Here is an 18,366-nt window from a genome sequence, read left to right as displayed (position 1 = left end):
TCAAACTGCCCTTTTGGATCCGCTTTGGTTCCCCCTCAATTTCAACATCTTTTTGGCTCTTCCCTGAACACAGGCACTTGGCCCACCTACACAAGTGAGGTATAATTTTTACTGAGAGACTGAGGGGAACGTTGGGTGGGAGGAAATTTGTTCCGGGGTGGTGATCCCACACAGAAATGTGGGAAATTTTTATTTTTTAGCTAAATTTGAGGTTTGCTGAGGATTCAGAGTAAGAAAACATTGGGGGATCCACGCAAGTCACACCTCCCTGGACTACCTCGGGTGTCTAGTTTTCAGAAATGTCTGGGTTTGGTAGGTTTCCCTAGATGGCTGCTGAGCCCAGGACCAAAAACGCAGGTGCCCCCTCTACCCCGCAAAAACAGGTAGTTTTGTGTTTGATCATCTTGATGTGTCCAGATAGTGTTTTGTGGCATTTCCTGTTGCGAGCACTGGCCCTACCCACACAAGTGAGGTACCATTTGTATCGGGAGACTTGGAGGAACGCTCGGTGGAAGGAAATTTGTGCCTCCTCTTAGATTAGAGAACTTTCTGTCACTGAAATGTGAGGAAAAAGTATTTTTGGGGCCAAATGTTGAGGTTTGCAAAGGATTCGGGGTAACAGGACCTGGTGAGAGCCTCAAAAGTCACCCCATCTTGGATTCCCCTAGGTGGCTACTTTTCAGAAATGCACAGGCTTGCTAGGTTTCCCTAGGTGCCGGCTGAGCTAGAGGGCAAAATCCAGAGCTAGGCACTTTGCAAAAAACAGCTCTGTTTTCTGTGGGAAAATGTGATGTGTCCACGTTGTGTTTTGGGGCATTCCCTGTCGCGGGCGTAAGGCCTACCCACACAAGTCAGGTACCATTTTTATTGGGAGACTTAGGGGAACGCTGGGTGGAAGGAAATTTGTGGGTCCTCTCAGATTCCAGAACTTTCTGTCACCAAAATGAGAGGAAAAAGTGTTATTTTGGCCAAATTTTGAGGTTTGCAAGGGATTCTGGAACCTGGTGAGAGCCCCACAAGTCACCCCATCATGGATTCTCCTAGGTGTGTAGTTTTCAAAAATGTGCAGGTTTGCTAGGTTTCCCTAGGTGCCGGCTGAGTTAGAGGCCAACATCCACAGCTAGACACTTTGCAGAAAACAGATCTGTTTTCTTTGGGAAATTGTGATGTGTCCACATTGTGTTTTAGGGCATTTCCTGTCGCCGGCGCTAGGCCTACCGACACAAGTGAGGTACCATTTTATCGGGAGACTTGGGGTAACGATGGGTGGCAGGAAATTTGTAGCTCCTATCAGATACCAGAACTTTCTGTCACCGAAATGTGAGGAAAAAGTGTTTTTTTTGGCCATATTTTGAGGTTTGCAAAGGAGTCTTGGTAAAAGAACCTGGTGAGAGCTCCACAAGTCACCCCATCTTGGATTCCCCTAGGTGTCTAGTTTTCAAAAATGCGCAGGTTGGGTAGGTTTCCCTAGGTGCCGGCTGAGCTACAGGCCAAACTCCACAGCTAGGCACTTTGCAAAAAACAGCTCTGTTTTCTTTGGGAAAATGTGATGCCTCCACGTTCTGTTTGGGGGCATTTCCTATCACGGGTGCTAGGCCTACCCACACAAGTAAGGTACCATTTTTATCAGGAGACTCGGGGGAACGCTGGGTGGAAGGAAGTTTGTGGCACCTCTCAGATTCCAGAAATTTCTGCCACTGAAATGAGAGGAAAAAGTGTTTTTTTGGGCCAAATGTGGAGGTTTGCAAGGGATTCTGGGTAACAGAACCTGGTGAGAGCCCCATAAGTCACCACATCTTGGATTACCCTAGTTGTCTAGTTTTCTAAAATGCATAGGTTTGGTATGTTTCCCTAGGTGCCGGCTGAGCTAGAGGCCAAAATCCACAGCTATGCACTTTGCAAAAAAACAGCTCTGTTTTCTTTGGTTAAATGTGATGTGTCCACGTTGTGTTTTGGGGCATTGCCTGTCGTGGGCGCTAGACCGACCCACACAAGTGAGGTACCATTTTTATCGGGAGACTTGGGGGAACGCTGGGTGGAAAGAAATTTGTGGCTCCTCTTAGATTCCAGAATTTTCTGTCACCGAAATGAGAGGGAAAAAGAGTTTTTTTTGCCAAATTTTAAGGTTTGCAAAGGAGTCTGGGCAACAGAACCTGGTGAAAGCCCCAAAAGTCACCCCATCTAGGATTCCCCTAGGTGTCTAGTTTTAAAAAATGCACAGGTTTGGTAGGTTTCCCTAGGTGCCGGCTGAGCTACAGGCCAAAATCCACAGCTAGGCACTTTGCAAAAAACAGTTCGGTTTTCTTTGGGAAAATTTTATGTGTCCATGTTGTGTTTTGGGGCATTTCCTGTTGCGGGTGCTAGGCCTACCCACACAAGTAAGGTACCATTTTTATCGGGAGACTTGGGGGAATGCTGGGTGGAAGGAAATTTGTGGCTCCTCTTAGATTCCAGAACTTTCTGTGGCCGAAATGTGAGGAAAATGTTTTTTTGGGCCAAATGTTGAGGTTTCCAAAGAATTCTGGGTAACAGAACCTGGTGAGAGCCCCACAAATCACCCCATCCCGGATTACCCTAGGTGTCTAGTTTTTGAAAATGTGCAGGTTTGGTATGTTTCCCTAGGTGCCGGCTGAGCTAAAGGCCAAAATCCATAGCTAGGCACTTTGCAAAAAACAAATCTGTTTTCTTTGGGAAAATGTGATGTGTCCATGTTGTGTTTTGGGGCATTGCCTGTCGTGGGCGCTAGGCCTGCCCATACAAGTGAGCTACCATTTTTATCGGGAGACTTGGGGGAATGCTGGTTGTAAGGAAATTAGTGGCTCCTGTCAGATTCCAGAACTTTCTGTCACCGAAATGTGAGGGAAAAGTATTTTTTGGGGGCAAGTGTTGAGGTTTGCAAAGGATTCTGGGTAACAGAACCTGGTGCGAGCCCCACAAGTCACCCCCCTTGGATTCCCCTAGCTGTCTAGTTTTTGGAATGCGCAGGTTTGGTAGGTTTCCCTAGGTGCCAAGTGAGCTCGAGGCCAAAATCTACAGCTAGGCAATTTGCAACAAAACGCGTCAGATTTCAATCCAAAAATGTGATGTGTCCATGTTGCGTTTCCTGTCGCGAGCATTAGGCCTACCCACGCAAGTGAGATACCATTTTTATCGGGAGACTTGGGGGAACACAAAATAGCAAAACAAGTGTTATTGCCCCTTGTCTTTCTCTACATTTTTTCTTCCAAATGTAAGACAGTGTGTAAAAAAGACATCAATTTTGAGCAATTCTCTGAAATTCACATGCTAGTATGGGCACCTTGTAATTCAGGGGTGTGCAAATAACCACTGCTTCTCAACACCTTACCTTGTGCTCATTTTGGAAATACAAAGGTTTTCTTGATACCTATTTTTCACTCTTTATATTTCAGCAAATGAATTGCTGTATACCCGGTATAGAATGAAAACCCATTGGAAGGTGCAGTTCATTTATTGGCTCTGGGTACCAAGGGTTCTTGGTGAACCAACAAGCCATATATATCCCCGCAACTAGAAGAGTCCAGCAGACGTAACGGTATATTGCTTTCAAAAATCTGACATCGCAGGAAAAAGTTACAGAGTAAAACGTGGAGAACAATTGCTGTTTTTTTCACCTCAATTTCAATATTTTTTCATTCCAGCTGTTATTTTCTGTAGGAAACCCTTGTAGGATCTACACAAATTACTTGTTGCTGAATTCAGAATTTTGTCTACTTTCCAGAAATGTTTACCTTTCCGGGATCCAACATTGGTTTCACACCCATTTCTTTCACTAAATGGAAGGAGCCTGAAAGCACAAAAAATAGTAAAAATGGGGTATGTCCCAGTAAAATGCCAAAATTGTGTTGACAATTGGGGTTTCTGATTCAAGTTTGCCTGTTCCTGAAAGCTGGGAAAATGGTGATTTTAGCACTGCAAACCCTTTTGTTGATGCCTTTTTTCAGGGAAAAATACACAAGTCTTCCTCTGCATTCGTTTTTTTACAAAAGAAAACGAAATTTTCGCTGTATTTTGGCTAATTTCTTGGTCTCCTTCAGGGGAACCCACAAACTCTGGGTACCTCTAGAATCCCTAGGATGTTGGAAAAAAAGGACGCAAATTTGGCGAGGGTAGCTTATGTGGACAAAAAGTTATGAGGGCCTAAGCGCAAACTGCCCCAAAAAAGCCAAAAAAAAAGGCCTGGCACCTGAGGGGGGAAAAGGCCTGGCAGCGAAAGGGTTAAGATTCGGATGTGTTTAGCTCCGCCCGATGTCAACTTTTGACACCGTGTGCCCCGCCTACAGCTAACCACGCCCTTCACATGGGCGATTGGCTGAGAAGACTGAGCAGCCTGAAGTTACAAACAAAAATGCTGACCAATTGGGGAACTGAAGGTGCCGGCTCCTGGATGCAGCACGGTCATATGGGTTGACGTCATCCGGGTAGTGTATGCTTCAGCTGTGAGGAAAAGTTCAGTCTGCCCTGACGGCCAATCAGAATTCCTGCAGGGAGCACTCCGCGCGCGTCTGTAGGACAGCCTGCTAGGGGCCGGAGCAGCGCGCGCATTACGGAAGGCTCGCGGCACTAGAGCTGCAGGAGGTGGCAAAGGACGCCTCGAGAAACGCCAGTGGCGACGGGGTTTAATCGGAATGTGTGCTCGCCTTCCAGCTTGATTAGCTGCACCCGAGCTGTGACTTTCTTTCGCCCGTGTCAGGCAACGCACGCCCCCATCGGCAGTTTCAAGCTGCTACGTCTCTTTCACCCTGTGAAGGGGGTGCAGTGCTTCTGAACTAGTGCTACCCGGCAGTGCGTGCTGTTCCTCAAAGGTAAGCTCTGCAATGCGTGTAAGCTCTGCAATGCTGCGGGAGTTATAGTTCCCTTGCCTTTTACACCTTGCAGTGCGTCGGGTCGGCGGATCTGGATTCGCGCGTGGTGCAGCCCCGTGGTGTGGTCTGTGGTGCTCTGGACCTGCCCACAACTGGAATCTTGCCGCATGACTGCCCTGAAGACCGACAATTAGTGGTATCGTTCTGCATTGGTGGACTGAAATCCACATTGAAATTTACAATGGATGTGTCCAGTAGCGGACCAGTTGCTCATTGGTACGTTGCAGTGGGACATTGAAGCCGTCCAACCTTGCAGTGCACCTGCCCAGCCGCGTTACCCAGTAGTGGATTCAGGTACTTTTTCCCCGTGCAGTGGGAGTGCTGCACAGGTGACTTGTTCATCACTGGCATCTTGTTGTGGATTTGCTGGGTATTGGATCTGCCTACTGTGGAAGGAGTTGTTCTATTTAATACTGGTGTGTGGTTGTGGTGTTTATCCGCCACGGATAGTGTGCAGTGGATCTGTCCATCATTGCTAACTCTCTGACGTGGTACTTTGCTGTGGAGGCGTTAACCTGTTCATCACCAGTGCGTCCCCTTGGTGTTGTCGTGCAGCTGAGCAGCCATTGGCATCTTTACAGTGGCCTGGAGTGTTGCACCATGGGGTTACCGGCGTTGGAGTTCAGTGACTGCTGCTTGGACAGCCCGCAGTTCAGGGAGTGCCTTAAATCCCATGAAAGCGAATTGGACAAGACCAACAAGTTCATCAAGGAGTTGATCAAGGATGGCAAGTCGCTGGTGGCGGCCTTGAAAAGTGAGTGATGGGGTTATGTTGTGGGATGCTAAGGAGTATGTAGGGTAAGTGAGGGATTAGTCCTTGCTCATCCTCAGGCCAGTCAGGCACCTTGTCAGAATGCACAACTCAGCCTGTACACGCCTGTAGTGTAGTCCTCAAATGTTCATGTTGGGCAGTTTCTAGTGTACACCTGCATTTTTTTCAACTGTTGGCCTTGTTAGCACCACACAATTCATTGATACTTTTGTGAAGTTTGCAGTACATAATTTTATTTATTTAGAACTTTTGTAAAACCCTGTAATATATAGACAAAAACAAAGAGGGTGATTCACAGTCCAGCGAGATACTAGTACGAATTCAGATCTAGTATTGTATGAATTCTCCCATAAGGACCTTTGCATTAATTGAAATCTTGTCTAACCAGTTCAGGTTTAAGATGTTTTCTCAACCAGATTCACTCGATTGTCTTTGAAGGGACTAAGTGGCTTAGTTTGCTCCACAGTTTTTGGTCCTGGACTCCTAAAAATTGTCAGTCATTTTAAGTCTCTTGAACGTATGTTTTTAATCATAGGCGCTGATGAAGAATGCAGGCTTCTGATGGAGTGTAGTGACATGCTATAATTTGAACGTAACCAGGGGCTTTGTCTCAGTATGCTTAGTGTGCAGTTCAAAGGGTCTCTTCAGTTTGGCACTGAATTCTACAGGTAGCAAATAAAGAGCTTGCTGATCTGACTTAATGTGGTCTTTGTCTCATAGGTGCATGCACAGCCCGGATGCCTAATTTGGAACATTTACATAAACTGTAGCTGCTATTGACCATTTCTCAAGTTTGCATCTAAATCCACGACTCTAGTAGTTGGATCTCGATTGTGATCACAACTATTCTCGGTGTTGGTGAAGCCTCAACCTCATCCTTAAACTTCCAAAAAATATTAGATCTTCAGTTTAGAGCTATGCGTGTTTCTCTATTGTTGAATCATATGTTTCAATCACACATTTAAACTTAAATCCTTAATGCTATTTTTAATATTCATATCCGTGCCTAGACCCTTAACACAATGGATCAACTCTTAGCTAGTACATTTCATCTTACTGGCCATGTCTTCAGTGCGTGCTTAAGCTCTAAGGTGTACTGGCTCTGTGTATAATACACACACAACCTCTTGATGCTAGTCTGTAATTGTGAAATGCATATCTAGACCAAGAATGTTCTAAGTCAAGTCTCTGAGAACTTCTAAAACCTGGACGTAACTGCTACTATGTCTTGTGTGCACCTGCTCCTTTGATATTCTAATGCTACTGGTCATGTTTTGGGTGCACAGCTAAACTTGTAATGCTGTTATCAATCCATCACTAAACCATTGATGTCATTGGGCAAATTCCCAATACAAATATAAACTCCCTTATTTTTTTTTTTTTTTTTTTAATGTAACCATTTTTTTTATTGCAGGAAAAGAAACGTACAATAATATCACAACATTTGCCTTCGACAAACCTGGACTTTGTTACAGTGCTACAATAAGGGATTTAATTGACAGGTTCTGTTATGCTCTCGGTGGGAATGGTCTTTCTTCATAAACATCTAGGTTGTGAGATAGTCCGAAGGTTCTTCATGTGTGACTGTCCATTTTTAAGTATTTCGAAAACCTCAGTGCTAGGATTATATGTAGCATATATAGCAAACTAAAAATAACAAAGATGAGAAGAGCAACACACTGTTGACATATTACTCTCTGCTTGGTGTTCAGGGTGTACCTTCTTTCAGTCCCTGAGTATAGTAAACTGATGTAGAGCTAGCGAGGGTGCATTGTCAAATGTTCTGGTCGGTCAGAAAAGTGCCCCACGCCTCTTTGAATTTACCATACTTGTCATTGAGTCCATAGATAATCTGTTCGTATGATGTCATCTGGTACGTTTCTTGCAAACAGGTCTCAGTCTTAGGGCGTTTATCCAATTTCTGTAGTCTCAAATGCAGATTTTAGCTGTTGCACACACCAACACAAGACATTGTTTCCTCAGTCCATAACTTCTGGATTTGCCGATGCCTCATGCAAGACTGTAGCCTTTATATTTAATGGAATAGGTACCGCCAGAGACCTTGTCTAAGCCATGCGTCTAGCCAGTAGCTTTGAAGTTCTGCGCAGGCCCACACAATATGCAGTATATCACAATTTAAAGAGGGGTAGCATCATTAGTAGTGAGGCCCATTATGCCCAATTTTTCCAGTGCCATCTATGGAGAATGTTACAGTACAGATAAACTTTTGATCTCAACTCTCTGATAGTCCCCTAATGCCTCGCCTCAATAGTCTAAGGCATTCTATGTACGCTCATCTAAAGCTTGACTGTATTTGATAAATCGTTTGTGCGGACCTTTACCTCTTTTGGCCCAGATCTTCAGGGTATATCAGTACCATTTAGGATACAGATCACGTTTTCATTTCACACACAAAACATTAAAGTTACTTGCCAGTTTTTAAAATTCCTCATTATTCTATTGGCGAGATCTTTGGTGTTTTCATATATCATTGACCACTTTGGCTAACTCTCTAGTGTTCACCTAGTCAATTACCTTACTGAACAATAGGTTCTTATTAACAGCCCAAGCTTGGTAGCTGTATAGATTATCACTGGCCTTTGCACCTTATAAGTGCATGAAATGTATTATGCACTTAAGCTCTTTGAACTTTAGGGTGTATCATTCTATGTGTAGAAGGATCCTTCACTTCATGAGCTGAAGCCCCACCTACTCCCATAATACATTGGTAAGTGGCCCTCGGCTTGCTACATCATGCAGTTATTGGGTGCATTTCTTTCCCCAACTCTATAGCCATGTGGTGGTCATAAAACACTGGATTTTTCTAGATGCATGTGCCAAAAATAAGACCGCTGTTGTGGCTGCCCTTTGAGATTATATTTATATATTTTTTTTTTGATGTTGTTGGTGCTATTAGATTGATATGAGTCTCCTTCGTCTTATGAACATAATATAAAGTTAACTTGTTCTGTATACTACTTCATGCGGCCTGCAGTATATGCTATAAACGTGGAATGTGGTGCACTATAGAGATAAGCGATATGCTGAGCGCTACATTTTGACATATGCCCAACAGGTGGCTCCACATACGACATTGTGCGCTGCAGTGTCCACTAGGCTGTGATGTATTCCTTACGATGTTCCTTTGTGCAGTAGGATGCCCATCATACTGTTTGCAGTTCAGTCCTTTCTCTGCCGTGTGTGGGAATGTTAACCTCGCACTTTGGAGGAGTGGCTGGTGTTGTACAGTATGCATGTTACCTTGACTAGTTCTCTCTGTCCTGCAGCACAGATGTGGGTTTCATTTGATCTTATACTTATTAAAGCATGGGCAGAGTGAGCACTGCCCGATTTCTCCCCCCCCCCCCTCCTTTAAATGGGTCGTCTCGTCCACCTTTATGGACAGCCCCACACTGTCTAGTTGCCTACAGTTCTAAAATAACCATTTGTTTACTTACTTTTTTTGGGCCAGGCTGTTCAGCCACTCTGCTTGAGGTATAGTGTTAAAGAAAATACCTGTTTTATTGTTTTTTTTGATTCAGCAAGTACTCTACATTTTCGAAGTGCACAGGCTCAGCCTTACTGCACTGGCATTTGCCTTTCTTTATTCAGCATGGTGTGTTCTGTTTGTGAGTGCATCGTCCTTTTGGAATTGCTGCCAGTGGTGTGATCATAGCTTGCCACCTTCTTGCTCTGAATACCTGTATGTAGCTTGTTAGAAATGGGGTCACTAGTTGGCAGTCGGTTTGACCCCTGTCCAAGTAGGAACTCTAACTCTAGTCAGAATAAGGGATATACCTGCTCAGATAACCCTTGCTCACCCCCTTGTTAGCTTGGCACGAGCAGTCAGGCTTATCTCAGAAGCAATGTGTAAAGCCAAGTGCACAAAACACACAGTAACACAGTGAAAACACTACAAAAGGACACCACACCAGTTTTAGAAAAATTGCCAATATTTATCTATATAAAACAAGACCAAATATGATAAAAATACAGTAATAAAACTATGAATTCTTCATTGGTTACCGGTCACAAAGTGGATTATATCCAAAACTCTATGTCTAACTTTTAAGTCTGTACATGGAGGTGGAGCAGACTTATCTGTCCTCAAGGTTACCCTGGGATATACCGAATTGGCAACTCTGATCAAAAGAAGCCCATTTGATACATGTTTTTCGCACTCGAAGAGCTAGATGGGGAGATAAAGCCTTTAGGGGTGTTGCGGCTAAATACTGGTATTCGCTTATTTTGGATATAAGGAAAGAGCAAAATTTCTTGACCTTCAGGAGGCTGGTAAAAACCTGGCTTTTCCCTCAATTTCTTTTTTTGCCTCCTGATGTTTTTCTTTGACACTTACTGTTCTCGCTCCAGCGCTTCAATGACACGGCCGGAATGCGCTTTATAAATACTACAATACAAATATACTCAAATACAGTTCCTTGAGGTCAATAGGTCCACCTGGGGCTATCACGGCGTCATGAGCAACAAAACCAACAGTTCAGGCCGGCCGCAGTGTCACGGGACAGCTACAGTGTCGGGAAGACCCGCAAACAGTACATTGGATTTGTAGGGCACTGTGATTCTTGCAGTGAGCTCCGGAGAGCGGTGTGTCTGTGTCGGTTCCAGAGTCGGTACAGGAGTCGTCGGGCCCTTGAAGTCACATGTATTGCGGATCGAAGTCTGGGCTGATGAAGTCAGGAGCACTGGAGTGGATGGCGTCGGTAATGCGTTGCAAAGCAGAACGATGTGACATGAGGTGCCCACAGGTCAAAGTGCAGACAGCGGCTCGGTGACTGCGTCCAGTGGCGTCGGTGAGACCAGGGCTGTGGTGTAAAGCGGGGCAGTGCGACGTGTGGTGTCTCCAGGTCACAGTAAAGGCATTGGCGTTGTCGTTTCTGAAGCGCTGTTGTCGGTAGGCCTAAGCCAGCGGTGCGGGACGGGGCAGTGCTTCGTGACCCTCCCAAGAGGTGTCCACAGGCCACGGTGCGGCGGGATGTCTGGTGACACTGGAGTCATTGATGACGGCATCGATGGACTGGGGCTGCAGTGCGGGACAGTGCTTCGTGTACCTCACGAGCAGTATCCACAGGCCACGGTGCAGGCAGCAGTGCCGGTGTCAGCAGGAGCGGCGGCGTCGGGGATACCCAGCCTGCAGTGTGAGCAGGCGATGCCAGTGTGCGGGGACCACAGGCCGCGGTGCGAGCAGTGGCTCTGTGAAGTCATCCGACTGCATCGGTAATACCAGGGTTGCGGTGCGAAGCGGGGCAATGCGACTCCATGTGGCGTCAGCAGGTCAGTGCAGGCCAGTGGCCTTGTTGACGTCGTCTCAGTGGTTTCTCCTCTTGAGCAGCACAAAACACACAGTTCCCAGTGCTGCAGGTTGAGGAAACTGAAGTCTTTGGTGTCCCTGGGACTTCCAGCAGGAGGCAAGCTCTACTCCAAGCCCATGGAGAACTTTCTCAAGCAGGACACACAGCAAAGTTCACCCTTTGCACTCTTTTAAGGCAGAAGCAGCAACTGCAGGCCAGTCCAGCAAAGCAACACAGCAAAGGGACAGTACTCCTCCTAGAGCTCTTCAGCTCATCTCCTTGACAAAGGTTCCTCTTGATTCCAGAAAGATTCTAAAAGTCTGGGGTTTTGGATCTTCCTCTTATACCCCTTTCTGCCTTTGAATTTGGCAAACTTCAAAGCAAATTCTCAAGTGTTTGACAGATCCTTCCTTGTCCAGGCCCCAGACACACACCATGGGGTCGGAGACTGCATTGTGTGAGGGCAGGCACAGTCCTTTCAGGTGTGAATGACAACTCCACCCTCCCCTCTAGCTCAGACGGCTCATCAGGATATGCAGGCTACACCCCTGCACCCTTTGTGTCACTGTCTAGAGAGGTGCAAAACAGCCCAACTGTCAAACTGACCCAGACAGATAATCCACAAACAGGCAGAGTCACATAATGGTTTAAGCAAGAAAATGCCTACTTCCTAAAAGTGGCATTTTCAAACAGACAAATTAAAAACCAACTTCAATTAAAGATGTATTTTGAAATTGTGAGTTCAGAGACCCTAAACTCCATATTTGAATCTGCTCTCAAGGGTACTCTGTGCTTTATGGATATTTAAGGGCAGCCCCCATTTTAACCTATGAGAAAGATAGGCCTTGCACAGTGAAAACCGAATTTGGCAGTATTTCACTATTAGGGCATATAAAACACACTAATATATGTCCTACATTAACATACACTGCACCCTGCCTCTGGGGCTACCTAGGGCCTATCTTAGGGGTACCTGACATGTAGTAAAAGGGAGTGTTTAGGCCTGGCAAGTGGGTACACTTGGCAAGTCGAATTGCCAGTTTAAAACTGCACACACAGACACTGCAGTGGCAGGTCTGAGCCATGTTTATAGGGCTACTAATGTGGGTGGCACAACCAGTGCTGCAGGTCCACTAGTCACCAACCTGTTAAATGGACTTCTACTCCTTAAGAAATTGTTACCTAATTGACAGAGTGTGCTTCCTAGGCAGTGTACACAATCTTTCTCCTGTCTTTGCCCTGTCTCACTCTCTTCAGTCCTACAATGTTCTGTAGCCCTTCTTCAGTCTTCTGAAAGCTGAGCCGCAGTGTGTCTCTGCTCTCTCCATTATTGCTCTTTGTGTAAAGCACTTCAGGGTTTAGACATTGTCACACACTGTGTGGCAGTGGTTTAATCTTTTTAGTGGGGCTAGAGAGAAGGCAAGAGAACAGGAATAGATTTCCTCTTGGTAAGTGCATAATGTTCTGCAGTAAGGTACCATAGATCATGCAAAAACGTATATTTAGACCATTCTCTTTTATTATAAAGTTTTGGCAAGATAGGATTATAAACCCTGTCATAGTCAAGCCATTTTTTTGGGACAACGACCTTCCATGGTGCAGTAGTGCTAACACGTCCACGGAAGTCTTTTTCCAGCCTCAGAAACCACAAGAAAGCTGGTGAGACACCATCACCAGTCTCACCTGTAGAGGTTGTGAAAGCTGAATTTTATTAATAAATATTTCATGTATCTTGAATTATGAATCTGCCTAGGATTTGAATTAACATAGACAAATAATATGCAACTCGAAAATGTGCCCACTTGAGTGGCCCTCATGTAATATGTCATTTTTTACTAAAGGTGTTTTAATGTTTATTCAGAAGATATATGAATGCTAATTTTGCAGTAATGTGCCATATTAGCGATTAAATGCTATGCACTTGCTTAATTAACTATAGGCCTTAAGTTAGCGAGGTCTTGGCCAAAGTATTGCACAGCCTCGTATTAAAACGCAATGTCTGAATAAAAGTATGATTTCATGTTTAGAAAAAATAAAGATGTATTGTTCTAACTGAAGGTTGACCAAATTGTAGCAGTAGCAAATGTATTAACCTTCTCGTGAGGAAATGCTTGTAGAAACCTGTTGTTTTCAAACTATTACAAATGTTAACTTGAGAGAAAGCGATGTTCCCAGGAGCTAACAATGGATGCACTGACTGAAGTGACTAAAATGTTTCCTGACAAGTCCTGACTATGTGCGCAGGAGAACACGAGCCAATCATCAATGTGTGAAAGAATGTTTAGTTATATTTTAGATTCGCATTACTAATTTTATTGGACTAATGGCTAATGTATGATTCTTTGACCAATGGCAACGTGGGAAGTGTTTTAGACGATTTTTAACTTAACATGACCGCACCGAGAGGTGTGAGCCCTATTCTCTCGATTTTTTTTTATTTTTTATTTATTTTAATTTTTTTTTTTTTTGTCTTTCTTCACCAATGAGGTGTACTTGCCTTTAAATTCTCTTACTTGGAGAATTTCGATTGTTAGTTTTTTTTCTTAAAGCTTCTGATGCTGAATGCTGACTCCTTAGACATTGCTTTCAAATGGTTCGGAGAGCTTAGAGTCCCTGATTATGAACCATTTCCCGTTCACTTTCCGGTTGCTGATGTTTATCGAATTGATGTGCAACTGACGAAGATAATTGCAGCTTGCTGATCCATGAGGAGAGGTATAACCAATGCTGATGGTCCTTGTTTCAAATTTGTCTTTGTTTCTGGTTACAAACTGCTGCTTTTGATACAGCCATAGTTAGATGTTTTCCAAATTCATGTTGACTAAAACGCTTTGCATGAAGCCCAAACATGCTATATCTAATCTGAGGATAGTGAGGTTTCTTCCATCAAACGAATCTGCTATTGATGTTACTCAGTTGCGGAAATCCAAATATATGGTATTTCCATTGCGCAGTTGCTTTCATTGTTGATTTGTACTCTGAGTTTAGAGGGATTAGTTATTAATGCTTTAATCAAATTGAGATTCTTTAGAAGATTTGGTCAACCGGTGTTGTTTCTATACATATACAATATGGTTTTGCAACTAATTTATGTGATACTAGCATTGTTAATCTAGGGAAACTCATTTTCTAACTTATACAAAAGGTGTGGTTATTCATGGCCTAATGGGTCATGGTGCGTTTTAAGTTACTGACTCCAAAGGGTTTTACAGTTTGTTTGACAATAATTATGATGTATTGGGCTTAGGGTGTGAACTTCTTAAATGCAGTCAAAAGGTCCATTGAACTTCTAACGCATCCCCTTATAAATTAAAGATAAACCAGACGCGCCCACAAGGTCGACTGAACCTTTGGACTTAAGTGAAGAGTGTATTAGTCAGAATCATTTAATCATAAATCAATGAAATTATATCACAAACAACACTAAACACCAGACACAATTTAAACACTAAATCAAACTCCAAACTGAATAAAGTTTCAGAACTTTATTAGAATCCCAAAATCAATGTCGCATAAATGGTGTGCAAAACTAAATTATAAACATACATGAAAACCATAGGTTGACCAAAACGTCTGAAGAGATTTAACCTGCTAAACATCAATACTTTTAGACACTCTAAAAGAATAATGTAGATTAACAACAATATGATATGCACATTATTACTGTTATAGTTAGAATTCAAAGAAGGTGATGGTGACATCAGTAAATCATCAAAATACAGTTTAACATTCAATTTCAGATTTCTAAGCTGGGCCATTCCTATCACTAACACGAATTTGGACTTTCATGTGCCAAAGCAAAATAAAAGAAAGACAAAAATATTTTGGAAAAATATCTAACTAAGACAACCAGCTATACAAATATGCTGATGGAAGTAACTAACTGAAAAGGAAACAAGAAACCACATTTAGTTATACCTCTCCTCATGGAACAGCAGACAGTAGTCGTTCTTCAGACAGGACAGTCATCTTCTTCCGGCATCAGTTGACAACAGCATCGGACAGTGCAGAACAAAGGCTGCACGTAGCACAGATCATCAGTTCAGAATTAATAGGCCTTGTTAGTACTGAGCCACATAATAGAAGAGGGCAGTTGACGAGAAAACTCATCACGGGACTTAGAGTAGGAGTGTGACAACAGAGTTCTAAGCAGCATCGAAGTTGGGGACAAGACGAACTGACAACTCTCTCAAGACAGACTGACTTCGACAAGACCTAACAAGAACTGAGAATATTTACAAAGTTCTTCACTAATTAAAATATGCACAGTCTATTCATTGGTCCTTTAGGTGTGTTTATTTCAGACGTCAGATTGAGCATCCAATCACTGCAGATGGCATCATCAAATTCTCTTACTTTTAAAAATCTTCTCAGCAAAAGTGCATTATCGAATGATTTCACATGTTACTAACAAAATATTACATTCTCTAATTGTTACTTGAGATCCTTTCTCACGGCATACAATAAACTAAACCAATACCTTTCACACGCAAACTACACATTTCCTGTCCTGTTCGACAGCTACATTGTTATTTATAAAACCTGTCTCTTTCCTACTATACAGTAGGACATTCAACTTTCACATTAACAGCCTAGGAAAAGAATCCAGGTCAGAGGGGACAGAATAAACAAGTGATTTTCCATTAATACTGCAAAATGAATCCTTTCAAGCCTAGTCAAGCTAAGAAGCCTTAATACACATTAATACATTACTAAACCTGTTGCACACATTACAATGCATATCAAATATGTAAAGCAAATTGATTTATGGAAACATGTAACTTGCAATGATAAAATTAATCTAATTCAATATAAGTAGGATAAATTCATATATATTTAGTACTTTCAATGTTCACATTAGTATTTTATTTAAAATGTGCTGCACAATATGAGTGGTTGCCACGTGGTTCACCATAACTCTAGCGTGCACACCTTACAACTCATGTTGTTTTCTCTCTTAGGCCTTTAAATGTAGGTTAATTAATCCTCATATGCTAACTTCTATGCCACTAATATATTAATAAGAATTGATCTCACTCAGAAGGCCTTAACATTTCTGGACCAATACTTTTTTGATGAAGTTTTCCTTACACCCTACCTAAAGTTGCATTGTATGTATTGAGTGAAACACTGTCAGCGAGGTTACTTAAGGTTGTTAGCAAATTTTTATAACAAGATGTACTGTGGTATTTATCTTTTAAATGAACTGCAAATCTTGTCAGCTTACAAATCCAGCTGGCTGGTACTTTGCTCTACAAAGTTCTAGACATCACACATTAGACATTTTCTAAAAGAGTCCTAGCATGGGTGAGCACTGTGATTTCTTGGTAGGCTGTGTACCTGGTTAATGAAGCCTGATGGCAATCATGCTCTTCTTGTAGTGAAACTAAGTTAGAAGCTGGACCAGCTGTCCTCTCAGTGCAGACCGTGACCTAGTCTTTATTTGATGAGGAGGCCAACTTCCACAGTCTGCCCCTTTCAGTAGGCGGCCAGCATAGCTTGATTATTAGAAAGTTTTTCTGACCTCCTACAGATATTCCTGCACACAGTGAGGTAAAAAAACATTGGCAAAGCCAATGGGTCTTGCATAAACTTCCAGCTTTTCGCGTTGTTATTGCGTGTTTAGTTTGCCCTGTTTGTTGTAAAACTTTATTCCTGAGAGAGCAGCCAGGCACATGCCAATATTAAAAAAAAAAAAAAAAAAAAAAAAAACTGTGCCTAAAAGCAAAAGTATTATTTAGTCACTGAGAGTGAAGTTAGCCAATGGCTGAAGTTGGCTGACCCATTCGCCTATGCTGTATTGAGCAGAAGAACAATGGGATTGAAACAAAAGATCGGTGTCTGAAAAGTGCTGGCTGAAAGAGCTGATGAGTAAGTATACTACTACATTTAATTTTAGTAAAAATAAAAGATCATGGCCAACACCAGAACTAAAAATGTTAGGGATGACAATGACTGCTCAAATGCTGTAAAATCTGTGCCATTGTTCCAAGGATGTGTATGTTTTGGTGGAGCTGCTTATAGATTAGCCCATCTTCCTGCACTGCAAGTCTGCGCCAGGGGTTATGGTTGACTTCACTTGGTTGGTTCCCTTTTGTAATGGCACAGAAAAGCATAAAACGATGGAAAGACCACCGCTTGCAGGAATTCACCTTGGCTAAGAAGTGCTAATCACTTTGTTGCCTCAGGCTTTCATACATTTCCAGTTGCACATTATTGCTACATGATTTATTTCCCCCCACATTAATAAACAAATCTCAAATTTACTGGAGTTCAACAACTTTTAATGTAATTTCTTGTAGGTGATGATGGCATGATAGCTGTAATAAACTGCATTATTTTTGTGGGGGTGAGGGGTGACTACCAACCTGAAGAACAGCAACAACCCTTGTCAGGTTGAAACCCCAGTCACTAAATTAACCTGAGCTCACCCCCTCTTACCCATGGCACTGAGTAGACAGACATTACTTAGGGTAGGTGTCTTAAAAGTGGGGGTTGGGCCTCCCTTGGTGGGTTCAAGTGATTACAGGGTGGGCGCCAGGCTCTAGCCAGAAGAAGCATTATGCGGATAACAGGGCTTTGTTTTAAGCTGAAAAAAATGAGCAGCAGTAAACCATTTTGTAATGGGTCATCACTAACATGTTTTGTAATTTATATCCAAGCTGGGAGTGACGTGTCAAAAGGGAAGGGACTCCAAATACTCCCCAAACCCACCACCCCTACTTCTAGTAATCACACTGAATACTTTTACAAGATAGTAAGGCCTGGCTGACTAGAATAGTATGTTTGGCATCATGTATTTGAGTGTACTTTTAAAACCGTAACAAAACTTAACTGCAATGGTTAAATAAGTCTAGACATATTTAAACCTTGCCAATTGAACAGAATAAGTGTGAAAAATGTTGAGCGGAGGGGAATATTTGTTTTCCCCCACTGGGGGTTAGCATTAAAAAGTTTGTAACCTCTAACTTAGGAGAATGTGTAATGCAGTACCAAAACAGTAATAAAGTAAAAATGCAAAAGTATAAAAATCTCAAACCAAATTAGAACAATATAGTGCAATTTAATAAACAAAATTACACCAACATGCCAAAAATCCAATAGGTTGAACCAGAGATATGATTTTTTTTTTTTTTTTTAAGTAGAGCCAGTGTTAAAAAACACACAGCTCCAATGATACTTACTGGTCGCAGTAGACTGGGACCTAGGCGCAGTTTGACATTGAACGGGATGGGGCATGGGTCAGATACACCAACCAGATTCATCTTGATCGAAGATTTTGCCTTCTAATTTAAGGCCTGATTTAGATCCCTGCAAATGAAATACTTAGTCACAAAAGTGACGGATATCCCGTCCACTGTATTACGATTCCTATGGGATATAATGGAATTATGAGTCAGCA

At 42.8% G+C, this 18,366-nt stretch overlaps 1 protein-coding gene across 2 annotated transcripts in view; it reads left to right on the top strand.

Moving 5' to 3' along the window:
• The first annotated feature begins 4,414 nt into the window (after positions 1-4,414).
• ARHGAP26 (Rho GTPase activating protein 26) overlaps positions 4,415-18,366 on the top strand; it is a 1,945,875-nt gene continuing 1,931,923 nt past the window's right edge. The window contains exon 1 of one of the 2 annotated variants that reach the window (XM_069244698.1): positions 4,415-5,637. In XM_069244698.1, the coding sequence (XP_069100799.1) occupies positions 5,484-5,637 (154 nt within the window). In that variant the 5' untranslated portion in view covers positions 4,415-5,483. The remainder of the gene's footprint in view (positions 5,638-18,366) is intronic. The other variant, XM_069244699.1, reaches the window with a different exon arrangement.

The sequence above is a fragment of the Pleurodeles waltl genome, chromosome 7, assembly GCF_031143425.1.
Source record: "Pleurodeles waltl isolate 20211129_DDA chromosome 7, aPleWal1.hap1.20221129, whole genome shotgun sequence".
Classification (NCBI taxonomy): Eukaryota; Metazoa; Chordata; class Amphibia; order Caudata; family Salamandridae; genus Pleurodeles; species Pleurodeles waltl.
Note: the sequence above shows the minus strand (reverse complement) of the source record. Positions and strands in the feature narration are given on the sequence as shown.